This window comes from Spodoptera frugiperda, chromosome 3 (genome assembly GCF_023101765.2).
Source record: "Spodoptera frugiperda isolate SF20-4 chromosome 3, AGI-APGP_CSIRO_Sfru_2.0, whole genome shotgun sequence".
Lineage (NCBI taxonomy): Eukaryota > Metazoa > Arthropoda > Insecta > Lepidoptera > Noctuidae > Spodoptera > Spodoptera frugiperda.
The window spans coordinates 7,734,872-7,758,840 of NC_064214.1; the positions used below are offsets into that span (position 1 = coordinate 7,734,872).

The following is a 23,969-nucleotide window of genomic DNA, read 5'->3' on the forward strand; positions in this document are numbered from 1 at the left end:
AATTAAGTATTTAATTAATGCTGGCTTTAACGATATTTTCTACCTCCTAATGATTTAAGGCCTATTAAATCTCACGACTATAATACATTATCATCAACATGTTCCCACAATTGAACTGAAAAGTTCATTTAATTTTATTTCACTTTTCAACAATCCTACTTATTACAACCGACTTATTTTCCAGAAGAATCCAGTACCTATAAAATAATTGAAAACTTGAACCACTAAAAATAGTACTCAGCATTACATAAATATTACAAACAAGCTACTTGAGAGATAGCATTGTAGCTGTATCTTATCATATCGAGCCGGAATCTTGTGTCGAGAGACTATGCCTGCCGTCCCTGGTTACACGACTTCACGTTCTAGAGAGCAAGCAATCTTAGTATCTGTCTTGTTACATACAGGTTGTGGATTTTTTTATGTAATAAGCCGGAAAACGAGCAGACAGATCACCTGATGGTAAGCAATCGCACTTGAAACACCAGAGGCGTTACAAATGCGTTGCTGGCCTTTTGAGGGTTAGGAATTTAAGGATTGTTGGGGAATCGAGGATTGGGAAGATTGGGAAGGGTAGTAATCAAGCAAGCGTTGTTTCATGTCGGTTTTCTGTGAGGCCGTGGTATCACTCCGGAATCTGTTCATTGGCAAGCTTTAATTAGGAACTACGATATTTTTTATACTATCCACTAATGGTAGCTACAAAGCTTAAGTATCATTTACTGCTTCTTCTGCCAGAGTTGTAGATAAGGTCGCTAGATACTGCGGTTCCGGCATGGAACAGGAATTGGAAAGGGCTTGTTATAATCAGAAAACCACGGATACTCCTTCCCACTTCACACCAGAAAGAGTGATTTTTCATCCAAATTCTGCATTTAATTAAAAAAGACAGTTTCTTTGCAATAAAGACAACAAAAGAAGATAACAAGAACACTTAAGAAACTTCTTTACTGATCCATGTAAATTTCAAACATCCTATAAGTAAACCACGCCAAAAACTACAGGGGATTTGACCATACACACTATCTGACATGGAATTCTCTGTATCCGTTAAGATATGATTACAGCGATACCATGAGATGAGATACCGAAATAGCGATCGTACAAATAAATATATCGTACCGTGCGGGATTACCGTCAGTACCACGATACAAGATGAAGGTGATTCTCCTGTTGGCAGGTAGGTGTTTGTTGCTAAGCTCTAAAGTTTCAAGGTCGCACTTGCTCTTGTATTAACAGTCTAGGCTTTTTGATAAAGAACTTTTGGTGTTGGGAAATAAATTTAACTGTATTTTAGTTACTAACCAAAAATAGCTTTTTATCAAAACTTCATTGGAGACTAAATTGAAGGTTTATAACTAAAAGCTGTGAAAACATCCGATGGAACACTTTAACAACAGTTGTTACATTAATTATTATGTTTGACAAGGAACCCAAATATTTCAAGCCATGCTAGAGGCTCAAATTCCTGAGCAGCAATTCGCGACCCATTTTTATAGGTACCCTAAAACTTTGAACTTGACTGTTGATAATAAGAACTGTAATCTCCGATCTCATCCTGATCTAAGGTACCTGAGTACCTGTATAAAATAAATTCTCAAACATTTCTAATTTCTGTAACTTCTTCTCAAAGAACTTAACAAAGTGTACATCCTGAGGAGACACCTAACCAACCGTTTCTTTGCTATTGTCTGCAGGAGTGACAGTGGCACTATGTGCCGTCCCGCCCGCGAGCCAGCAGCAGCGCAGGCCTCATGTTCACATGAACGATGATGGCAGCTCCTTCTTGACCATCGATGGACGTAAGTCAAACCTACCTACAAGATTTATCATACTTTTGGAATAGACAGGAATATGTAGGTATATGAATGGAATGGATGAATCATTTATAATTTGTTATCTGATCTTAAAGACGTTACTCTGGTAATATTTGAAAGATCAAAACCCTGATAGTCACCGAGGACCAAAAAGAAGCGTTCATAGGCCACGGTAATTTATTTATTAACATTTACCATCAGATTTCTTGTCACCGTTGTATTATGAAAAAAAAAGTGACTATTAGAGAGATGAAGAAAAGCTCCTTCTAGAATGGAAAACAAAGTTGTATGGTTCGCGAAAGTCACGAACATTTATTGTAAACATGTATTTTCCACTCGTGCACAACATTTTTACGTGATTTTCTACGATTCTTAATATTGATTTTGTTCAGAAAATGTATATCATGGTTCCTTTGGCACAGCTTCTGGACCCCACTACGTGGGCCACATCGGTCGTGGTGCTGTGCAAGGCAACGACAATGGTGTGACGTTTAGCGTGGAAGCCTCCGGGGAGGCCTGGAGGGGCGGCCTCAAGATCACTGTCACCTGGAACGGTCCCGCCGACGTCGTGTTCCAAGACTGCATTGATTTTGGTAAGTACTCGTATAGAACGACTTTTTACAGAGGACAAACTTATACGCAAGCCCAAAAATAAATAATTTAGTTGTTCTAGTAATTTGGGAATATTTTCCAGTGTATTATTTTGTTGCACAATCTTTTTATTTCAGCGAGTTTTCTCTCCATTTCTCACACTTAACCTTGAGTAAGGCGCCAATCTTGTCGATTCATAATGTTATCTTCACGCTGTACTTATGGTACTTGCTCGCAAGCACGCAATGTATACTTGCATAAGTATGTAAACTCCTATCTACAGTAGTGTAGTGGTTACTTTGTAGATATTTATCAATTTCGTTGATAAAACCGCTTGAAAGCCAAGCACCTGTCACTTCACGTTATCGAATAGATAGATTTTTGCAACATGACTCGATAGCTTTTCATGCAAAAACAATGTGATTTTTTAACACTCTTGAAAATGTATAAGTAACTCAGTACTAGAACTAGACTGACAATTGAACTATAGATGAAAGTTTTAATAGGCGTTTGGTTTTGAAACCGAAATATTTCTACCGTATCAAAATGTGGGCATATACATCATGCACGTAACAATAACAATTCATAATAAATCATCCTCCTGCAGGCAACAGCCAATGGTTCGCTGGTCCCGAACAGAAGCAGCAGTACTGGCCCATCCAGAACTCATTCCTCAAGAAGTACTCCGCCGTATCCAAGGAGGAAGACAATGCCGCTGTGGGCGAGCGTTACTGGCTCAACTCTGACGGCATGTACCTCTACGTCGCCCCTGAAGTACCTCTCTTCATCGACTACCACAACGAGCTGGACAACCATCTCTGTTTGATCGCTGAAGTCGCTGACCCCTACTCCACAAGGAGAACCGAAAATGTCCTGAAATACGACCTCTGGTTCTTTGAGAACCCTAAGATCGCCCACCAACACGCTGTAGACAACTACCTCGGCAAACCCTCTGGTGTTCCCGACTATAGGATGATCCAGTACCCCATCTGGTCTACCTGGGCTCGTTACTCCAGGGAAATCGACCAGGACAATCTCTGGGCCTTCGCCAACGAGATCAAGGACAGTGGTTTCCCTAACGCTCAGTTTGAGATCGATGATCTTTGGGAAGTCTGCTACGGTTCTCTGTTCGTGGATGTAAGGAAGCTTCCTGACCTCAAGCAGTTGGTGCAGGACATCAAGGGTCTTGGCTTCAGGGTCGCCATTTGGGTGCATCCCTTCATCAACAAGGACTGCGAGCCTTGGTACTCTGAGGCTTTAGGAAAGGGGTAAGTGAACATTTTCTTAATTTTTTCTTTCATTCGACTTCTATGATTCAGAGTACTATTGCAGTGTCCTATTAGCCATAAAAGTGTCATGAAAACACTATTACTAATATTTGCTTTAATTCAATTTCGTTGTAACCGATATAATTTCAATACTAACCAATATAATTCCACCAGCTACCTGGTCCTGAACGAGGAAGGCAGTCCAGACACGACCTGGTGGAACAACAACGGCTCCGTACCTGGCTACATCGACTTCACCAACCCTGAGGCTGCTGACTGGTTCTCCGATAGAGTCCGCAACGTGATTGAGACCTACGACATTGATACTGTCAAGTTTGACGCTGGAGAATCTAGCTGGTCTCCACAGGTACAAATAATGTATGATGATGGTGATGAGGCTTTGACTTATTTCTTTATCATTGCTCTAAAATGTTTTGCTCAAATGAATAAGGTGATTTAACTACACAAGTAAATAACTATCTGTTATGAACCCAAAAAATGTAGAGGGTTTTGTCTTACGAAAAGAGTCTATAATTGATCGAATTGACGATAATGAAACAAAAAAATTACGAATATCTATCAATGGAAGGCACTTTTGAACGTGAAAGCAAATATAATAATGTCTGTCCGGCCAGTCCTCTAGTGAAGCTATACATACTTGTATACTCTTTCCAAAGTGTAGATTCCTATGGAGAAGAACGAGCAAGAAACTCCATAGGTTACTTATTTTCAACAGATTCACAGGTCAAATCTTGGTTACATTGTTTATCAGTTTTTTAATCACTAATAAGATCATTATAATACTAAAGTTTTCTCTCCTTAATGTCCATAGATCCCAGTCCAGAACGGCCTGGACATCAACCTGCACCCTGGCCACATCGTGCAGGCGTACGTGCGCACCGTCGCCAAGTTCGGACCCGCCATCGAAGTCAGATCTGGAATGAGGTGAGAATTATGCCAATTCCTTAGATCAGGACTTATTTACCTTTCTCGTTTAATCGAAAAATAGTTTAATTTTTAAACGGTTAGAAACTTACCATTCGGCAAGTACCAATGTGACTTTTTCTGAGCTATATGTACTTTCTAACATTTGTTGGAACCATTGACAAACGTTGAAGGAAAACATTGTGAGGAAACCAGGCCTTATAATATCAAATTATAACTTTGAAATCCGCAACCCGCATTGAACAAGCGTGGTGTTTAATGTTTAAACCTTCTCCGTACGAGAAGAAACCTTTGGTCAGCAGTAGCCACTTAATAGGCTGTAAATATGTGAATATAATATAATATGGCGTAATTGCAAAAATGATATTCCTCTATTAAGATCCCTTTCTATGCACCACTTAAACCTCACCCCATTCTTCCAGGACCCAAGACCTGCCAGTCTTCATCCGCATGGTAGACAAGGACACTCTATGGGACTACAACAACGGCCTGGAGACTTTGATCACCACTCTGCTCTCCATGAACCTGAACGGCTACACCCTGGTGCTGCCTGACATGATCGGAGGCAACGGCTACAATGAGAAGCCCAGCAAGGAACTCTTCGTCAGGTGGCTGCAGGCTAACGTGTTCATGCCCACTCTTCAGTACTCCTTCGTGCCATGGGATCATGATGAGGAGGTAAGCTTGAAAGAATACTTCTCTAACTTATTATAAGGATAGTAATTATGTTACTATTTCCAAGCCATCACCACGTTGACTGAATGGTTACAAAGCGCCAACTAATGAGTATCATAGTATAACTACTGATAATGATTGCTACGTTTAAATATTTTGACTGCATTGTTGGCACGGTGGCTGGGCGACTGACAGCCGAGCTACTTTTCGCGAGTTCCATTCCCACACGGAACATCTCTCTGCGTGATCCACAAATTTTTGTTTCGGATCTGAGTATCATGTGTGTATATGAAATTGTTTGTTTGTAAACACACTCACAACACAGGAGAAAATCCTAAAGTGGGGCAACGTGTTTTAAGAAAAAACCTTTGCTTACTGCTTTAGGATATAAAAGTTGTGCCACTAATAATTTAACCAATATAATTTGTCTCGTTACTAGGCTGTAGAAATCTGCCGTCGCTACACGGACCTTCACGCGGAGTACGCTGACGTGATCCTCGCTGCCATGGAGAAGTCAGTCAGTGACGGCACTCCCGTCAACCCTCCCATCTGGTGGCTCGACCCTCATGATGAAGAAGCCTTCGCTATTGCTGACGGTAACAAGATCAACTTATTGATATAACTGCATAAGATTGATATTTGTTTTGACAGTCTATAGATGCACTATAGACTGTCAAAGCAAATATTATTGCAGAAGATTATCATTATAACAACCCAAGCTAATAAAAGCGTGTTAAAAAGGACCTTTTTTACAAAATTTTCGCTTGTCTTTCATCAGCGCAAACAAATCACCTGATGATAGACAATCAACGCCAGAAGGAATTACTACTACCACCACTCAAACCATTTTTGTCGTATTCCAGAATTCCTTTTGGGTGAGAAGATCTTAGCAGCTCCAGTGGTGAAGCAAGGAGCAGTGTCCCGTGACATCTACCTGCCTCGTGGTGCCTGGAGAGATGGCAACACTGGCGATGTCGTCCACGGACCCATCTGGTTGAGGAACTACCCAGCCCCATTGGACGTCCTCCCATACTTCACTTTACTTGATTAAACTAGTGTGTCATGTGACTCGAATGTTTTGTTATTGTTATTAAATAAATTATTATTGTAAATTTTAATTTAATAATATTTATTTTAATGAGTACAGATTTGTTGTTTTATTTGTTTTGGCCTCAAAAACTGCTGAACCGTTAATGATGAATATCAGTTGATGGGTTTTACACCACTGACTGTGCTCACAATAGGTACAAATAAATGACTGAATAATTATATTAATCTTAACGACTGATTGTTGATCGAATGTATTCGGTTGAGACTAACCAAGTCCGATTTCTGACTATGGCAAAGTGTCACTGGGGATATTTTTATTTATTTCAATAATGACTACCTTACTAGATACAAATTAATGAACTACGAATAAAACAATTCTTGTTCTTTCGAAGATTAATTAGTGTTCAAAGAAACACGAGACAAAATCCGAAATGTGAAAATTCACAAATGATAGAAAAAGAAGTAGATTCACCGATGTATAATCTAGACTAAGGTATAATCTGCAAGCTAAAATAAGAAACCCACATCAGTCGAAGGACTGACAATGATAACCAATGATAACTAATGGACCCGTAAAGTACTCAGTGGCAACCGGTAAAGGAGCCAGTGCATGTAGTAACAGCATGTAGACGAGATCCTGGTGATGATGGATAGATCATAATTTTAAATTCAAATATATTCCAGAAACAAACACACTAAAGTACTCTTACATAATCAAATATTGAATCGGATAAGACAAAAATCTCTTCTCACTAGAACCTACGTACTCGGAACAAAAAGATACAGAAAAAAACCCTAGTCATCACACAGTGAAGGCAGATCAATCTACTCGACAAATTCCTTTATTAGAATTCCAACCTTATTTTCTTGACGAAAAGTGGAAAATCCAATAAATAATTCGACAGATTGAAGTAGTAGGTTGACTTGCTAGCCACTGAAGGTACTTGTGATAAACCGAGACAACTGACAGACTACTTGAAGAAACGATAGCGTCGATAACAACCGGCTAAAGGAAGAGATTATCTTTGAACAAACAAATATGTCAATAAGAATGAAAAGCAAAAAAACGGCCTCGTTGACCGAATGTGAGACTGCCTGTCAAAGGGTCTCGGTTTCGGTTCCCAGGTCGGGCGAAGAATTACTGGGCTATTTTCGGTTTTTCGGAAAAAAACTCAGTAGTAGCACGGAGTCTGGAAATGTGCCCGGCATATGGCAATAGGGTCACCACCTATAACGTGGGACTTACAACATAAATTGTGAAAAGTGGGTGTACGTTGTACAGTGGCATTACGTGCCATAATGTGCACTTTGGTGAGGTGTACCTCTGCCTACCCCTTCGGGGATAAAAGGCATGACGATAAAAAAAATAATGAAAAGCTAACCGAAATCTATAACACCTACCTTGCTAGTATAGCCACCGCTGAACAGTTCCTATGTTTATTTCATGATCTCATGGCCTTTTAACATCAAGGTCTTATCTAGTTTAGTCTAATATAAATATGAGTTTTACAATGCGATTGTCATTTGTGGCTACAATTCGTGGTTCAATTCACTAAAATAGTTTAGCAAGAACACGACATACATAAGTAAATATTTAGTTAGATTTTCGTATATCTACGAGAACCAATGGGTGCACGAGTTATTCAGGACACAGCGTAAACGATTCATTGTTTTTTTTGTTTTCTTACAAATAACGTTGCCTCACATTAGGATTTTCTCCTGTGTCGTGGGACTTCACACCCAGACCCGGAACAATAATTTGTGGATCACTGGAGATCAATGGAGTTGCTCCGTGCGGGAATCGAACCCGCGACACGTTACGCGGCAGCTAGTTGCCCAGCCACCACACCAACCGTGCAGTCAAATTAAAAGCAGTCTTTTAAAATCTCATAGAATCTGATGTTGTTTATCACATCGCTGCTTTCATTAAGTAGGCCATTAGGCTAAATTATTATCGAGCTGAACTTAATTCCCTATAACAACAAAAACAACTTCGTCTTGTTGCCATAAGTCACAAAAGTAAAATTCGAGAATTATCTCAGAAATGATTTAAGCTCAAGAGCAAGCGATAGTGTTGTAAGATGACAGAGATATCAAGATATCGATGCAGATAAAGATATTGTCACGAAAAACCGCAGTCGATACTCATTGGTGGGACGTGATGGCGGCTCTTAGGGCGTTTTTATGTAAGTCTCAAATCTTTATATTCAAGGTTTCGTCTCTTCCAGAAGAACTATAGTCAGGTATATTTGAACCACAAAGTCTACGATGCAGTTGAAGCTATGATTAAGAAACTGATAGAACTGGGCAACGACATAGATAAGGCTGAAGACACAGAGTTACGTGATGCGGAATTTGAGCTGACCTTCATAAAAAATGCATTAGTTATATTTATCAGTAGCTTCATCCCGATCCCTTCAGCCGTTTTCACGTGATTGAGTAACAAATATACAGACAAACTCACAAACTTTCGCTTTTGATTACCTAATATGTATTACGTGATATCACATCCCATGAACTTTAAACTTATTTCTGTTTTTCAGTTTTTCTAACGCTAGGTGCGCGCGCGCACACAGCTGCAATATCCGAGGAGCCCACTGTACGTGCTGATGACGTCACACTCACTTTGGAGCCGATCCTCACTGGAGGCTTCCACCTTGTTTTGACTGATGGTGAGTGCAGTTTGAAATTCATTAGCTCCTTGTGGTACCTGAATTGTCCATAATCAAAAATCTGAACCTTGAAACTAAAGCTGTAGTTGATTGTCATACTAACGGCCATCCAATCAATAAATCTTTTAAATATGGAAGATAGATTGGAGGTCTAAATCAGAACGACGCATCATCATCATCAACCGAAAGACGTCCAGAACAAAATCCACGACGCAACAGTAATAGAACAACAAAATAAATCAATCCAGTATCAAAACATCTAGACAAACAAAGATACAGAGATCTTTCAAGGTCGGGATTATGGTGGATGCAAAATGTATTCTAATTTAAGCAAATTACAAGATTGATAAGACACGGCGCTAAATACAATTTATTGCCTTGTCCGTACGTTTAATGATGTCAAGTAATGGCACATTGTCTTTGATAATCATGATGGTAATCAAGGACTCGTAATCCCTTGAAGACGAGACTTCGAGAACGAAAAGCTTGTGTATTATCTATAGACACCTAACATAATTAGCCAATACAACAAATTATAGAAGATTGATGACGACTTACAATGAAACAGAGAGCCAACTTTCCAAAAATATCTTTACAGAATAATCAGTTCGGTTTTTGATTTTCAGTCACACTTCCAAGTACGTCTCTCAACATAACCAACTTGCTAAATTTCCACCATCCTGATAAAGGCTTATTCAAGTAATTTCTCTTTTATTACTCCTTTTCCAGAAAACCAGCGTGTGGTATTCGGTCAGGTGGGGCGCACATTAGTAGCTCCATACACAGTGACTGACGTAGACGGTGGTCTTCTGGTGAGAATTGGCAATGTGAACCTGACTATCAACACCCTGTACGAGGCAGCTACCCAGGCCAGGGGCATCAAGTTCAGCTGGGAAGCCGACCAGTATACCAGGCTAGAAGATTGCATCGATTTCGGTGAGCATAATAATCTTATCTTCCGACACTTGTATTTCTTAAGAGCAGCTGTTTATATTGACAGATTGATTGATTTTTTTCCTTCAAAGATTTGAATACAATATACAGTTATCACTGATGTTTTTGATTCGTCACAGAAAAACCCATATATCTTTATTTGTTAACGTCAAAATCATTTGATACACATAAAATACTGTAAACATTTTATTTTATTCCAGGCACAAAACACTGGTATGCGGGACCCATGCAAGTCGACCAAGTGTACCCAATCGAAACTGCGACCCAAGTTTACAGGGCAAGCTACATTCAAGAATACGACAATGGTGCTATCATGGAGAGGTACTGGCTCAACTCCGCCGGAGAGTACATCATTGTCCACGACAAGGTCCCACTCTTCATGGATTACGGGAATATTTTGAACAACCATCTATGCTTCGGAGCCCAACTAGCAGGACCCTATTCCACAAACAGGCCACGTACCATACTGGCTTACGACATTTGGTTTTTGTCAGACGTGAAAGCAGCTCACAAGCATGCTATTGCTAACTACCTTGGCAAGCCGTCAGGTACTCCAGACTTCCAAATGGTTCAGCACCCAATCTGGTCTACTTGGGCCCAGTATTCCAGAGAGATCAACGAGACAAAACTGCTAGACTTTGCTCAACAGATCAAGGACAATGGGTTTAACAATTCTCAGTTTGAGATTGATGACCAATGGGAGACGTGCTATGGCTCTCTCGTGGTGAATGAGGAAAAGTTCCCAGACTTCAGACAAACTGTGCAGGACATCAAGGCTATGGGATACCGTGTCACGATCTGGGCACATCCTTTCATTAATAGGAACTGTGATCCTTGGTTTTCGGAAGCTGTGGAGAAGGGGTAGGTACTAACTATTATACCTTTGCTTCATTGTGCTGACGATCGTCAAATCTATACAAAATTCACAATCTCAGTTTACCTTACAAGTATCAATTGATAATTTATAATGTCTTTAGTTTCTTCGTGATGGATGAGAACATGAGCATCAACGCTTCATGGTGGAACAACAATGGTACGAACGCCGGGTACATCGACTTCACCAACCCCAAGGCTGCTGACTGGTACTACGACAGGCTTAAAGACGTACTCGACACGTATGGAATAGACAGCGTCAAGTTTGATGCAGGAGAAGCTAGTTTTGCACCTGAGGTATGAAATTTTGTGATATTTGTGAGCAGACTTGCAAAAATGGAGCGTAAAAACAGTAGTCTGGTTTCAAATTAATTATTATGTTATCGGCTTACTCACGTAACTGTTTGACGAGGAACTCGACTAATTTCGAGCCATATTCATGAGCAGCATTCCGTGAAAATGTTAGTAGTATGTCTCACGAAAATTATAACAAAATTATGGTTTCAAATTTTCTAATATTTCCTCATGTATGCTGCACACACACATTGCTAATTTACTCAATCTGTTGTTTCAGATTGCCATCCAAACAGGTGACATTGAGTTCCAGCCCCATCACTTGGTGCAACAGTACGCTAAAGTGTGCGCCACTTTCGGAAACATGGTGGAAGTCCGAGCTGGATTCAGGTGAATTACCATTTTCTAATCTATACTATAATATTAAAGGTGAAGAGTTCGTTTGTTCGAGCGCGCTAATCTCAAGAACTACTAGTCCGAATTGAATAATTATTTATTTTTGTGTTGGATAGTGCATTTATCGAGACTATAGGCTATAAAACATCACGCTATAACCAATAGGAGCCGAGCAGAGCGGGTGAAACCGCGCGGAAGTAGCTAGTAACAGAAATAAGTGTATGAAAACGCAAACATCACACAGAAGGAAAATCTTCAAAGCATAGTTTAATCGAACATTACATCCCACAAAAACATTTCATGTTAAATGTTGCCAAGACGAGACCATATAGCTCGCACTGTCAAAAAGTAATCAGATCCCGTGTAGAGCCAAGTTTCTAACCCTACATGCCCAGACCTAAATCGATAAGCCCTAATTTGACACTGAAGTTACGGGGAAATTCTACAGCCATAGCTCGTACTGCGTAGTTCGTAGCGCGTAGCAGAGTTTTTACGCTATAGTCTCGTAGGCGTGCAAACCTTGGACGTAACTGGCGAGTCGGCCGCACGGACTTTTTGCTATTCGTCATATGGGCTTGAGCTTAAAAATCTATTCAATCTTCTAAACTCTTTCCGTGCGGCCAACTCGCCAGTTACGTCCAAGGTTTGCACGCCTACGAGACTATAGCGTAAAAACTCTGCTACGCGCTACGAACTACGCAGTACGAGCTATGGCTGTAGAATTTCCCCGTAACTTCAGTGTGAAATTAGGGCTTATCGATTTAGGTCTGGGCATGTAGGGTTAGAAACTTGGCTCTACACGGGATCTGATTACTTTTTGACAGTGCGAGCTATATGGTCTCGTCTTGGCAACATTTAACATGAAATGTTTTTGTGGGATTTCATTTCTTTTTGTAGGTTGCTTATGATAGAAAGATAAAATGAGAACACTAGTACCTAACTAAACCTTCACCTACTAAACTACTAAATTTATAAGAAAATTGCAAACGTAATCCTAATACTTTTTATCAATGAAAATTAAAACACTAGTATCTAAAGCTTTAGCTACTAAACTACTAACAATTAAATATTAGGCAAATGGTTTTTTTCTCCGCGATAGCAAACTTTTAAATCACCGAAATATTCCGAAAATTTTTCATTCAACGAGACAACCGTCAACGACGTCTGCCCTCGCGCGTCTGCCCCCGTTCGGGTGCCGCGCTCGCTGACGGGCCGATTATTTTTAGCTACTGCGCGGGGACGAGGGGGCAGGCGGCGGGCGTTGGCGCATACTATACTTACGATGCTTATGTTCAAAAGTATAGGTTGATTAATAAACACTTACCGAAGTGAAGTGTAGTAATATTATTCATATCTAAGTACTTATGGGTAGGATAATGATTTGATGAAAAGTTTGTGTTCTATGTACTTGTGTATAATTTTCAGATCTCAAGCATAGGGAATTAAGTTTCCCTATTTCAGATTTTTACCCCTCCGCGGCCGCATTCAGACCTCTAGCGTCAAAAGTTGCGGAAGTCTCGAAAAACTTTCACCCCCTAGTTTAAGGGGTTGGGGGTAAAAGTTCCAAGTTTTAGGATTTTTTTGTTGTTTGGGTACTAATACTAGCTTACATACCAAATTTCAGTTTTCTAGGACTTCAGGAAGTACCTTAAGAATTTTGTTGATCATCAGTGAGTGAGTGAGTGAGTGAGTGAGTGACGAAATCGGGGTATTTTAGATATCAATAAAATCTAAAGTATAAGAGCTATGCAATTGAAACTTTAGAGGTTTATTAAGTCTACCACTGACATTATATCCTGAAAATTTTGTTTATCTGGTATAACCCAAACTCAAGTTATGAAGGTTCAAAAATACGACGAAGCGCTTCGAGAAAAGGTAGGTAGTGCCCTTGCGCTTGCGCTTCGCTTGGCTCGTCTTGGCGGGGGCACTACCGTGCCCCCAGATAAGTAGTGGTACCAATGATAGTGAAAACTCTGAATTTCAAAAGCATGATTATACACTTTCAGGACCCAAGACCTTCCAATATACGTGCGCATGGTAGACCGTGACTCCATCTGGGGTCTGAACAACGGGCTGCCCACGATCATCACCACCACCTTCCAGATGAACCTGAACGGCTACCCCTTCGTGCTGCCAGACATGATCGGGGGCAACGGCTTCAACCTGGACCACGAACAGGCTGACTTGCCAACTAAAGAACTGTTCATCAGATGGGTGCAAGCCAACACCTTCTTGCCTGTGATGCAGTATTCCTTCGCTCCTTGGAATTTCGATGAAGAGGTATGCTTTTATAAGAAAAAATCATTGCATTTCACATTTACGCATTTCTATACTAATATTATAAAGCTGAAGAGTTTGTTTGTATGAACGCGCTAATTTCCAGAACTACTGATCCGATTTGAATAATTCTTTTTGTGTTGGGTAGTACATTTATCGATGAAGGCTATAGGTTATAAAACATCACGCAATGACCAATAGGAGTCAAGCAGAGCGGGTGAAACTGCACGAAAGTAGTTAATAGCATCTATACGTATGCGGTATTACTGAAGCTTTGGTGAAATATATTGGCCTTAATAAGGTTTTTTTTTTGAGAATTACAATTTAGAAGCTTCCAGTCAATCAGTATGTTAATTAATCTAGTTTTTCGTAAATATTATAATGAACATAATTAACAATAGCAGTATAACTACGTCAATAACAATTGTGAGGTACATCGTGTACTAGTCAATCATCATGAATTATCTACACGCAGTTATCCAAGCATCAAATTGCACAACAATTGTCAGCCTGTGTGACTCATACGCAATACTTTACTATTGTACATTTAAGTGGAACGCTTAGCACTGAAAATGAAGTGTAAAACTGAAAAAATAACTGAGCCTAATTCCGAACAATACAAAATTATTAAATTAAAAGCCTTTCTTATGGGGGGAATCATCTAATGATTTGTCCCGTCTTAGGTGAGGTGAGAGGAAGTGTCAGACCACTGACTAAAAAGCACCCCGTTCCTACTCCTGCTTTTCTAGCCGGAACCTTGGTAAACCCGCTAGATACTCAGCAGCTCCGGCAATTAAAAGACCACGAGTACGAGAGAAACTAAACCAAACAATTTCTTTTCACGTAAAAACAATTTAATATATCAAAAGTCTTTTCACAAAACATTCAAAAATTAAAAAAGCCTAACAATAAAGTTATCAATTTACAGACAGTACAAATAAGCAAGAAGTACACAGACCTTCATGCTGAATACGCAGACGTGATCTTCGAGGCCATGGAGGCGGCAGTAGCTGATGGCACTCCCGTCAACACTCCACTCTGGTGGATCGCTCCCAATGATGAAGAGGCTCTCGTGATTTGGGATGGTAAGATTCACTCACACCATACTGAAAAAATAAGCTTTAAATTAAATGTTGTATTTGTTATTATAAATTGTTCTAGAACCTGTCGATGGCCTTGCATTTTAATGTATCTTGTACACAGCGGGTATCTCATGAGCATAATCACTTCTTCGATGATCAATAATCAAATATATACCAATACAGGATTCGGTGTTTTAAAAAGGGAGTTCCTCAAGGAGCTATATTGGGTCCAGAAAATAATTTAAATAAAACTTACGCCACTGAATTGTAATAAGGTTTTCGATTTCTTTATTGCAGAATATCTCCTGGCAGAAACAGTTTTAGTGGCTCCGGTACTGACAGAAGGAGCTACATCCCGTGACATCTACCTGCCGGCTGGTGTTTGGTACGAAGAAGGCGACTTAGAGAAACCTATCCAAGGCCCCACATGGATCCGAAACTACCCAGCACCGTTGGATGTGCTCCCATACTTTGTTCGCGATAACTCTGTGTCCCACGATTCAAGTGTATCTCTTTACACATCTGCTATCCTAGTAGTTTTAGGCTTAATAACTAATATTATTGCTATAAGGAATTAATTGTATTTAAGTTTGTTTGTTGTCTTATATGAATATGTTTAAACCTTGATTGAACATTAAAAAATATTAATTGGAGTGAGAATAATACGTCTAAAATAATGTTTTAAAAAATAAAATTTATTTTTAATTATTACACATTTTTTTCTCTGACTTTACTAAATGGTGTATCTAAACATCAGATTTCATATTTTTATGGTATAAGCCGGTAAACGATCAGATAGATCACCGGATGATAAGCAATCACCGCCGCCCATAGACACCTTAAACACCAGAGGCTTTACAAGTGCATTACCGGCCTTTTGAGGGTTAATAATTTAAGGGTTGTTGGGGAATCGGGGATTGGGAAGAGGAGTAATTGGGCCTCCTGTAACCTAGCGCACACAACACAAGCGTTGTTTCACGTCGGTTTTCTATGAGGACGTGGTTGCATAACAAAGGCAGCGAGTTGGCTCATTCGTGGCGAAGCATGACTCTCTCACACTTAGATTCTCCCACACCATGATTATTGCAAATGGTAAATAGGTGAAGATTTCCATTGCTAAAAAGGTTATTAAAGTACCCAATAATGCATCGTACTAATTGTTGAATCCGTGTATAGTAGCAGACCTCAATAAGATATAGGCAGTACATATAGTAATCACAAATGTTAGAATTATGTAAAACACAGATGTCCTTGACGATCATGCAACAATATACTCGACTACACGACGCTTGACATTGTTTGTGTACAATTAGAATTTTCAAGTGATTTTATCATTTTATTGTTTCTACAAGTAATACAGGCTACCGATGGCTAGCAATCTGATAATTTTCGTTGAATGGAAAATCGAAAACACCTTTCAAAAATGTAAAAAGAATTTACCGTAACATAATGTCCTACCCGTAACTCTCTTTTTTTGTGTGGGGAAAATCATCCAATGACTTCTCCCACCTTGGGTGAGGCGAGACGGAGTGTCAGACTCTTACTGACTAAAAACCACCCCGTTCCTTCTTCTGCTTTGAGCCGGAGTAAACTTATACGTTGTCACAGCTCCGGATACTTACAAGACCCTAGGCTACAAAATATGGAATCATATGGAATCCTATAACCTACAATTTTAAAATATGTAGGTACGACAAGGACTGAGAAGTCTAAAATTCTACCAAGCTGCAAAATATGACTTCCTCCATAAAAAGAGACTAATATTATATAACTAAAACGTGAATGTTTCTCATAAAAATGAAATTCAGAATACTACTTGATGCCTTTGTAATGCTGACATGAAAATTCACGTGGTCGAATGGTCGCGATTGCTTTTTAGGGTATAAGCCGATTAACGAGCAGACGGATCAGCTGATAGTTATCGCCACCGGCCATGGACACCCGAAACACCAGAGGCGTTACAAGTGCATTGCCGGCCGGCAACGAGGTTAACCCTCGAGGGTTAGGAATTTAAGGGTTGTTGGGGAATCGGGGATTGGGAAGATTGGGAAGGGGGGTAATTGAGCCTCCGGTAACGTCACTCACACAACGAAAGACAAGCGTTGTTTTGCGTCGGTTTTCTGTGAGGCCATGGTATCACCGGTCCGGTACATCTGTCTGGTTTGGTAACGCTTTTGGTGTTTCAAGTGTCCATGGGCAGCGTCGATTGCTTACCATCAGGTGATCCATCTGCTCGTTTTCCGGTTTATTCCATAAAACATTTAAAAAAAAAGTAACGATGGAGTTTCTTGCGCGTTCTTCTCCATTCGAAGCAACACTTTTAACGAGCGCCTAGCTTTGCTGACAGACAGACTGACGGACAATTCAATTTGACGTTTCAAAAGTGCCTAATTTAGGATTAATTAAAATAAATGCTTTGACTTTGACTTTGATAAAAAACAACTAGTTAGATATGATACAGTAGTCACTTTCCACCCGGGGATTATAAATAATGACGTTATGTTAATTATATTTACGTGCACTTTCATAAGTGTTGACTACACTGACATATCTACGAGTGGTTTGAAGTGGCAGCTCGATTCCCGGGCGTATCACATTCTGAGTGTATTCATATTGAGTTGCTTCGACACTGGAGGACAGTCGAGCGACAAACTGCCACCATGATGGGCTTGCACTGCGGTAAGTAAAATAATTAATTTTTAAAATATAATTTCAATAAAATTATTAACGTTACATGATGTTCTACAGAAGCAGAATCATTATAATTAATTATTAATTTTAATTGTCACTTTTTTACGGTATCTTATAGGGCGTGAAGGTTATCATATGCGTATGCAAAATTCTAGATAGCGAGCGCGCATCTTGCTTTACACATGAGAATTTTTGAAGAGCGATATTGTAATACCGAAACCCAAGAATCCAAATCAGAAATTCCTTACTCGAATAGAGCACAAACACTATTAGCATTTTCATCGATAAGTGTCTTGTCATTAGCATGTAGTTTGGACTTGGTTAGAAATAAACAAATACCTACATGTAGTTATACTACGAGTAAAATAAAACTACATAGTTCAAGAGCTGCATGATTGTCTATCGTTCATCACAACTTATCATCGTACTCCTTTTTAAAAGGCCGGCAACGCACCTGTGACTCCTCTAGTGTTGCATCCATTGGCGGCGCTGATCACTTACCATCAGGTGAACCGCTAGCTCGTTTGCCCCATACTCCATAAAAAAAAAACACGCTTGGGATTCTTTTTAACTAAAATAGTATATTATGGTTCAATAAGACAGGTTGAAATAAAAATATATATACATACATACATATCGTCACGCCTTTAATCCCCTAAGGGGTTCACTTTTCACTATTTATGTTGTTAGTCCCATGGTGGTGAGCCTATTGCCATGTACGGGGCTCATTTCCAGAGTCCGTGCTAACACTGAGAAATTTTCGAGAAACCGAAAAAAACCCAGTAATACTTCGCCTGACACGGGAATCGAACCCGAGACCTCTTGCTCTGCAGTCGCACGCGCAACCACTCGGCTGACGAGGCAGTCAGGTGCAGGCAATTATAAATAAATATTTAAGGCAATAATGAAAATCTAGTAGCAATACCTAACGTTTACGTTTGAAACCTTGTGATTACAAAATGATGACATGTTTAACCTGCTTCGTTACACAGTGGTGTTCGCCGCTCTGGTGGTGTGCGCCCACGCCATCAACCAGACCATACTCAACGTCCCTGGAACCAGAGCAATGGTGGAAACCAACGGTGTCGGGGGATTTCAATTAACATTACAAAGAGGTAAGGTTCATATTCCATTCCTAATAGATGTTATCGGATATTCATTTACTGCACAAAGGTAGACAAAATAGAACTATGGTTTGTCTGTGATGATGTTTTTCCTTAAACCTGATTTGTTTTATATGTCTTAACAAAAATGATAAAAATTTCGACAATAATTGAAATGTAATGATGATGATGAGAGAATGCCAAATTGGCATTAAGTCCACCTTTGTATAATGTACATAAAGTGTAAAATAAATAAATAAATAATGAACATTTTTCTACATGTGTGTGTGTGATATGTTACGTAGAAAAATTCTCATTAAAAATAAAGATTAAATCAATTTTCATTTGAACATCCACCATACAAAAAGATATCGACAAAAGACTTTAAGCTACTAGCTAAAATGCTTTCCTATTTATAGGTGACAATGAACCAGAAAGCATCATCTGGATAGGTCGTAACTTCCCTGACCCCACCACTGTCGTGTCTACCAACCCACTGATCCTAAGTTACGATGACTTCAATACCACGGTGACCATCTCCGGCACAAACGTCACTGGCAATAGGACCGGCCAAATCATCTCTGTCGCCTGGGACTCTCCGAAGGAATATGATCTTGAAGACTGTGTTGATTATGGTAAGATTCTTGATATTACTTTAATTGTGTTACTGACAGAGTGCACGTTAGCAAAATATGTTGAAAATCAAGCAATTATATTTCCAAAATATCCCACAAAAATGATTTTAAACGAGAATTTTTTCTAGGCACCCACCAATGGTATGGAGGGCCTCAGCAGAAGGGGCAGTATTGGCCCATCCAAAACTTGAACTTCAGCGAATATTCGTACGTCACCAAGGAGGCAGACAATTGTGGAGTGGCCGAGAGATACTGGCTCAACTCTGCTGGAGTCTTCTACTACTTCGACAAAAAGGTTCCACTATTCGTCGATTCTAAGAACTTACTTAACAACTCAGCATGCTTCATCGCCAAAGTCCAACCACCATATTCGAGCAAACGAACAAGAAACTACCTCATCTATGACATCGCGATCTTCGAAGACGTGAGGAAAGCTCACGAATATGCTGTTGAAACGTACCTGAAGAAACCAACAGGGTACCCCGACGAATTGATGATCAAATACCCAATTTGGTCAACTTGGGCAAGATATAAAAGGGATGTCAATCACGCTGTAGTACTAGAGTTTGCTGATGAAATTACTAAATATGGTTTCCCGAACAGCCAGTTTGAGCTGGACGATTTGTGGGAGATATGCTATGGGTCTCTGACGGTGAATACTACCAGGTTTCCAAGCATGAAGGAGACTATAGCTATACTAAAACAGAAGGGATACAGGACCACCATGTGGGCCCACCCCTTCCTGAACAAAGGGTGCGATCCTTGGTATACCAATGCGAAGGATTTAGGGTAAGTTTAACGGCGTTTTATAATGATTTGTTTAATTCTGCAGTAAAGCGATATGAAGAATGCGAAATCGATGAAAGCCAAAACTCATAGGAACTGAATAGAAGTTCAGTACAATAATTGCACAATATTAACAAAATTATAACAATAACTGAAAAGCAATTTACTAAAACAGCAATTATTTAATTTCCACCAACAGCTACATTGTATCTTCGGAGACTGGTGAAGTTGACACCAGCTGGTGGAATGACAACGGTACCATCGGTTCCTACATCGACTTCTCCAAGGAGACTGTCAGGAAGTGGTACATGGACCGGCTGATTAGACTGCAGAATGAAACTGGTGTGGACGCGTACAAGTTTGATGGTGGCGAGACCAGCTGGTCGCCTACTGTAAGTATACCGTTCAATAACACACAACACAACATCGCGCCTTTTACACACATTACGGCACTTGATGCCGCTATACAATGTACACCCACTTTTCACCATTTGTTTTATAAGTTCCATGTAATAGGGGGTGAGCCTATTGCCATATACTGGACACGATTCCAGACTCCGTGCTACCACCGAGTCATTTTTCGAAAATCCGAAAAAAAGCCCAGTAGCACTTTGCGCGACCCGGGAATCGAACCCGAGACCCCTTGATCGGCAGTCGCACTTGCGACCACTCGACCAACGAGGCAGTCCGTTCAATAACATTAACATAGTATTACTTCCATGCAATGAAGGCAAGATGTTTAATTATGTCTGGTTTCCCGAAGGTGGCCGTCCTCCAAGGTGACATTTACGAGCACCCGAATCTCATAACCACAGACTACGTCAGGACAGTCGCAGCTTTTGGATCCCTGGTGGAAGTTAGAGTTGGATTTGGGTAATTATAAAATGCCGATATTATACTTATGCGTAACACATAATCCAGTCAAAAGATATTTCGTCACGCCTTCTATCACGTAGGCAGAGGTGCACATTATGGCACTGTACAATGTACACCTACTTTTCACAATTTATGCTGTAAGTCCCATGTAATAGGGTATGAGCCTATTGCCATATACCGGACACATTTCCAGACTCCGTGCTACTACTAAGAAATTTTCGAAACACCAAAAAAGCCCAGTAATCCTTTGCCCGACCCGGGAATTGAGAGAGACCCCTTGCCCGGTAATCGCACTTACGACCACTTGACCAACGAGGTAAAAAATATCGGTCTCAAAATATATTCTAAAAACTATATTTCCTACTCCAGAACTCAAGACCTTCCAATCTTCGTACGGATGATCGACAAGGATACTTACTGGGACTTCCGCAACGGCCTAGCAACCTTAATCACGACGCTGTTCCAAATGAACATCAATGGCTACCCTCTGGTGCTCCCTGACATGATCGGAGGGAACGGGTACAACGAGCCTCCTTCCAGGGAACTGTTCGTCAGGTGGTTACAAGCTAACACCTTCATGCCAAGTCTGCAGTTCTCTTATGTACCCTGGGACTATGATGATGAGGTCAGTTTTGTCATATTAGTCGCGGTACCATTATGTTGAGTTAAAGTGGACGTATATGTATGTGTAAGTGGTGAACGTGTATGATTGTAAATGACGATGGGTGGATGCGAAGAGCTGAAGATAAAGTTCATAGTCATTAGTAGAATTTGAAGAGGGCCTAAGTTCCGCAGTGGTTGAAAATGGTTTGATGATGATGAATTTTTTACATTTAACTTTTAATAAAGTTTACGTCATTCCTGTTTCTTCAATCCTTTTTCCATTAAATTCTTTCCATTTGATTCCACATCATTCGGTCGTCCGGAGGTTTAAGACTCCCGCTTCACATGCATAAGAGTGCGGGCTCGAAACATACCAACGGCAAGTACCAATGTGACATTTTTCGAGTTAAATATACTAAGATTATTTAGACATCACTGACAAACAGTGATGGAAAACATCGTGAGGAAACCTTGGTTTATAATTTCTAATTATCATAAGTTTGAAATCGCCAACCCGCATTGAGCAAGCGTGGTGATTAATTCAAACCTTATCCATGTGAGAAGAGGCCTTTGGTCAGTTGTTGCCACTTAGGTATAGGCTGATGATCATGGAATTTGTTAATCTGTTCAGATCATAGAAATAAGCAAGAAGTTTGTGAATCTTCACGCGGAATACGCTCCAAACATCATCGAAGCCTGCAAGAAGGCGGTCAGTGACGGCGCTCCGGTCAACATGCCCATCTGGTGGATAGCACCCAACGATACACAAGCGCACGCTATTTGGGACGGTATGTATATTGTATAAAGACCTATATTCCCGTAAAAGTTCGCTGGTTAGGTAGAGGTGTACGGGGGTCACGTGCTACCATGCACTACACTGCACAGAGAGGTTCAAGAATGTAGGTCTTTAAGGAAGTACCATAACAGGCGTTGCACCATAGGGGCTCCGAGGTTGGTCTACTAAGAGGACCCGGTGCCTCCTTTAGGTGTAGATGGTGGCCACCGGGGAGGTTTTAGTGAGGTAAGGAGGAATAAAAGGTAGAGGTGCAATTGTTATATGTAAAATTCACTTTTAGCTTTGTAGGGATTTCCGAAAATCGAAATAAATCGCATTCATAATTTGTCCGACTTGGGAATTATAGCCGAAACCCCATGTTCAGGCACCCACGCATACAATTCCTTAACCAACGAATCAATGTATACAAAAAACATTAAGATGATAAACTAAAACCATAAAACGCTTCTTTATTTAGAATACCTCCTGGGAGAAAAGATCCTTGTAGCGCCAGTGGTGACTGATGGCGCTAGATCCAGGGACATCTACCTTCCAGCAGGCACTTGGTATGACCAGGGGGACAAGAGCAAGGTCATCACAGGCCCCATCACACTGAAGAACTACTCCGCACCTTTGGACACGCTCCCATTCTTCATAAAGGGTAACTCAGAAGCTCCTGTGTACTCTGCTCTCCTGGTATTTATAGGAGTAGTAACTAATTTGTTGTATAGTTGTGTAGTAAAGTTTAATAAATGAATAAATATTTTTTTATAATTGTATGTTGTTTACTACTTAACTATGTGATATTTTCTTTTGAATAAAAATTGTTTTATAATTTTTCGTTTTCTTTTAAATCCTATGTTCCGCAAACTATTTCATTCAAATTGTTTAAAGCCAAACTTAATTCAAGGATCACCTGATGGTATCTAAGCAATTGGTGGACACTCGTGGTTGCAACAAATAAAACGTAGCAGCTCGACAGTAGCGAAAGGCTGCTCATGAATATTAGCCTCTAGCTTGAACTGATTCGGAGCTGCAGGTACCTAGCGAGTTTATCGGGGCTCCGGCTCGAAAAGCAGGAGTAAGAACAGGGTGGTTTTTAGTCAGTAAGAGTCTGACGCTCCCTCTGCCCAAGGCGGAAGAAGTAATTGGATAGTTCCCCCCCCCCCCTGAAAACAATACATGGCTTGTAACTAGTCGAGTATCACGTGAGTAAGCCAAAAATCACAATAATTAACAACTAGAAAACGTTTTTTCACGCCGGTTTTCTGAGAGACCTTAGTATCACTCTATTCGTACCGAAACATGGGTTCTTCCACATGATAAAGGTATTTCTTTAGCGAAGATTTCCAACTTGGCTAGTCTAATCAAAATCGTCTTATGTTATCCATTGAATGATGTTCGAATTAGCAAAAACACAGATCTCCCAAAGAGATGTCAAGTTTTTGCTCATTACCCTTCAGTCAGAAACTGTCCAAAGAAACACAGTTTCCGTCGAGCACCATGTTTATGCATTTTATGATAATTTCAAACGTTTAGCAGGTAATTTGTTTATAGTTTACCACGCATTTATAGATGGACGTAGGTAATTGTTGTATCTAATTGT

General features: G+C 40.1%; 3 protein-coding genes across 3 annotated transcripts; all 3 read left to right on the forward strand.

The window, feature by feature from the left end:
• The first annotated feature begins 1,021 nt into the window (after window positions 1-1,021).
• On the forward strand, window positions 1,022-6,442 carry LOC118274208 (myogenesis-regulating glycosidase). The gene is made up of 9 exons (XM_035591641.2): window positions 1,022-1,180; window positions 1,698-1,802; window positions 2,240-2,410; window positions 3,016-3,676; window positions 3,851-4,043; window positions 4,509-4,621; window positions 5,044-5,299; window positions 5,736-5,892; window positions 6,160-6,442. The coding sequence occupies exons 1-9, from the start codon at window positions 1,156-1,158 to the stop codon at window positions 6,345-6,347; spliced, it is 1,869 nt and encodes a 622-aa protein (XP_035447534.2). The 5' UTR covers window positions 1,022-1,155; the 3' UTR covers window positions 6,348-6,442.
• A 1,430-nt stretch (window positions 6,443-7,872) lies between these two features.
• On the forward strand, window positions 7,873-15,599 carry LOC118274214 (myogenesis-regulating glycosidase). Its single transcript, XM_035591647.2, has 9 exons — window positions 7,873-8,532; window positions 8,890-9,018; window positions 9,748-9,954; window positions 10,173-10,833; window positions 10,950-11,142; window positions 11,420-11,529; window positions 13,542-13,815; window positions 14,741-14,897; window positions 15,192-15,599. Exons 1-9 carry the CDS (start codon window positions 8,451-8,453, stop codon window positions 15,470-15,472), a joined length of 2,094 nt encoding a protein of 697 aa, XP_035447540.2. The 5' UTR covers window positions 7,873-8,450; the 3' UTR covers window positions 15,473-15,599.
• Window positions 15,600-17,406: 1,807 nt separating this feature from the next.
• On the forward strand, window positions 17,407-23,195 carry LOC118273964 (myogenesis-regulating glycosidase). The gene is made up of 9 exons (XM_035591253.2): window positions 17,407-17,573; window positions 18,578-18,700; window positions 19,108-19,323; window positions 19,452-20,112; window positions 20,309-20,501; window positions 20,873-20,982; window positions 21,355-21,610; window positions 22,220-22,376; window positions 22,842-23,195. The coding sequence occupies exons 1-9, from the start codon at window positions 17,555-17,557 to the stop codon at window positions 23,117-23,119; spliced, it is 2,013 nt and encodes a 670-aa protein (XP_035447146.2). The 5' UTR covers window positions 17,407-17,554; the 3' UTR covers window positions 23,120-23,195.
• The last annotated feature ends 774 nt before the right edge of the window (window positions 23,196-23,969 follow it).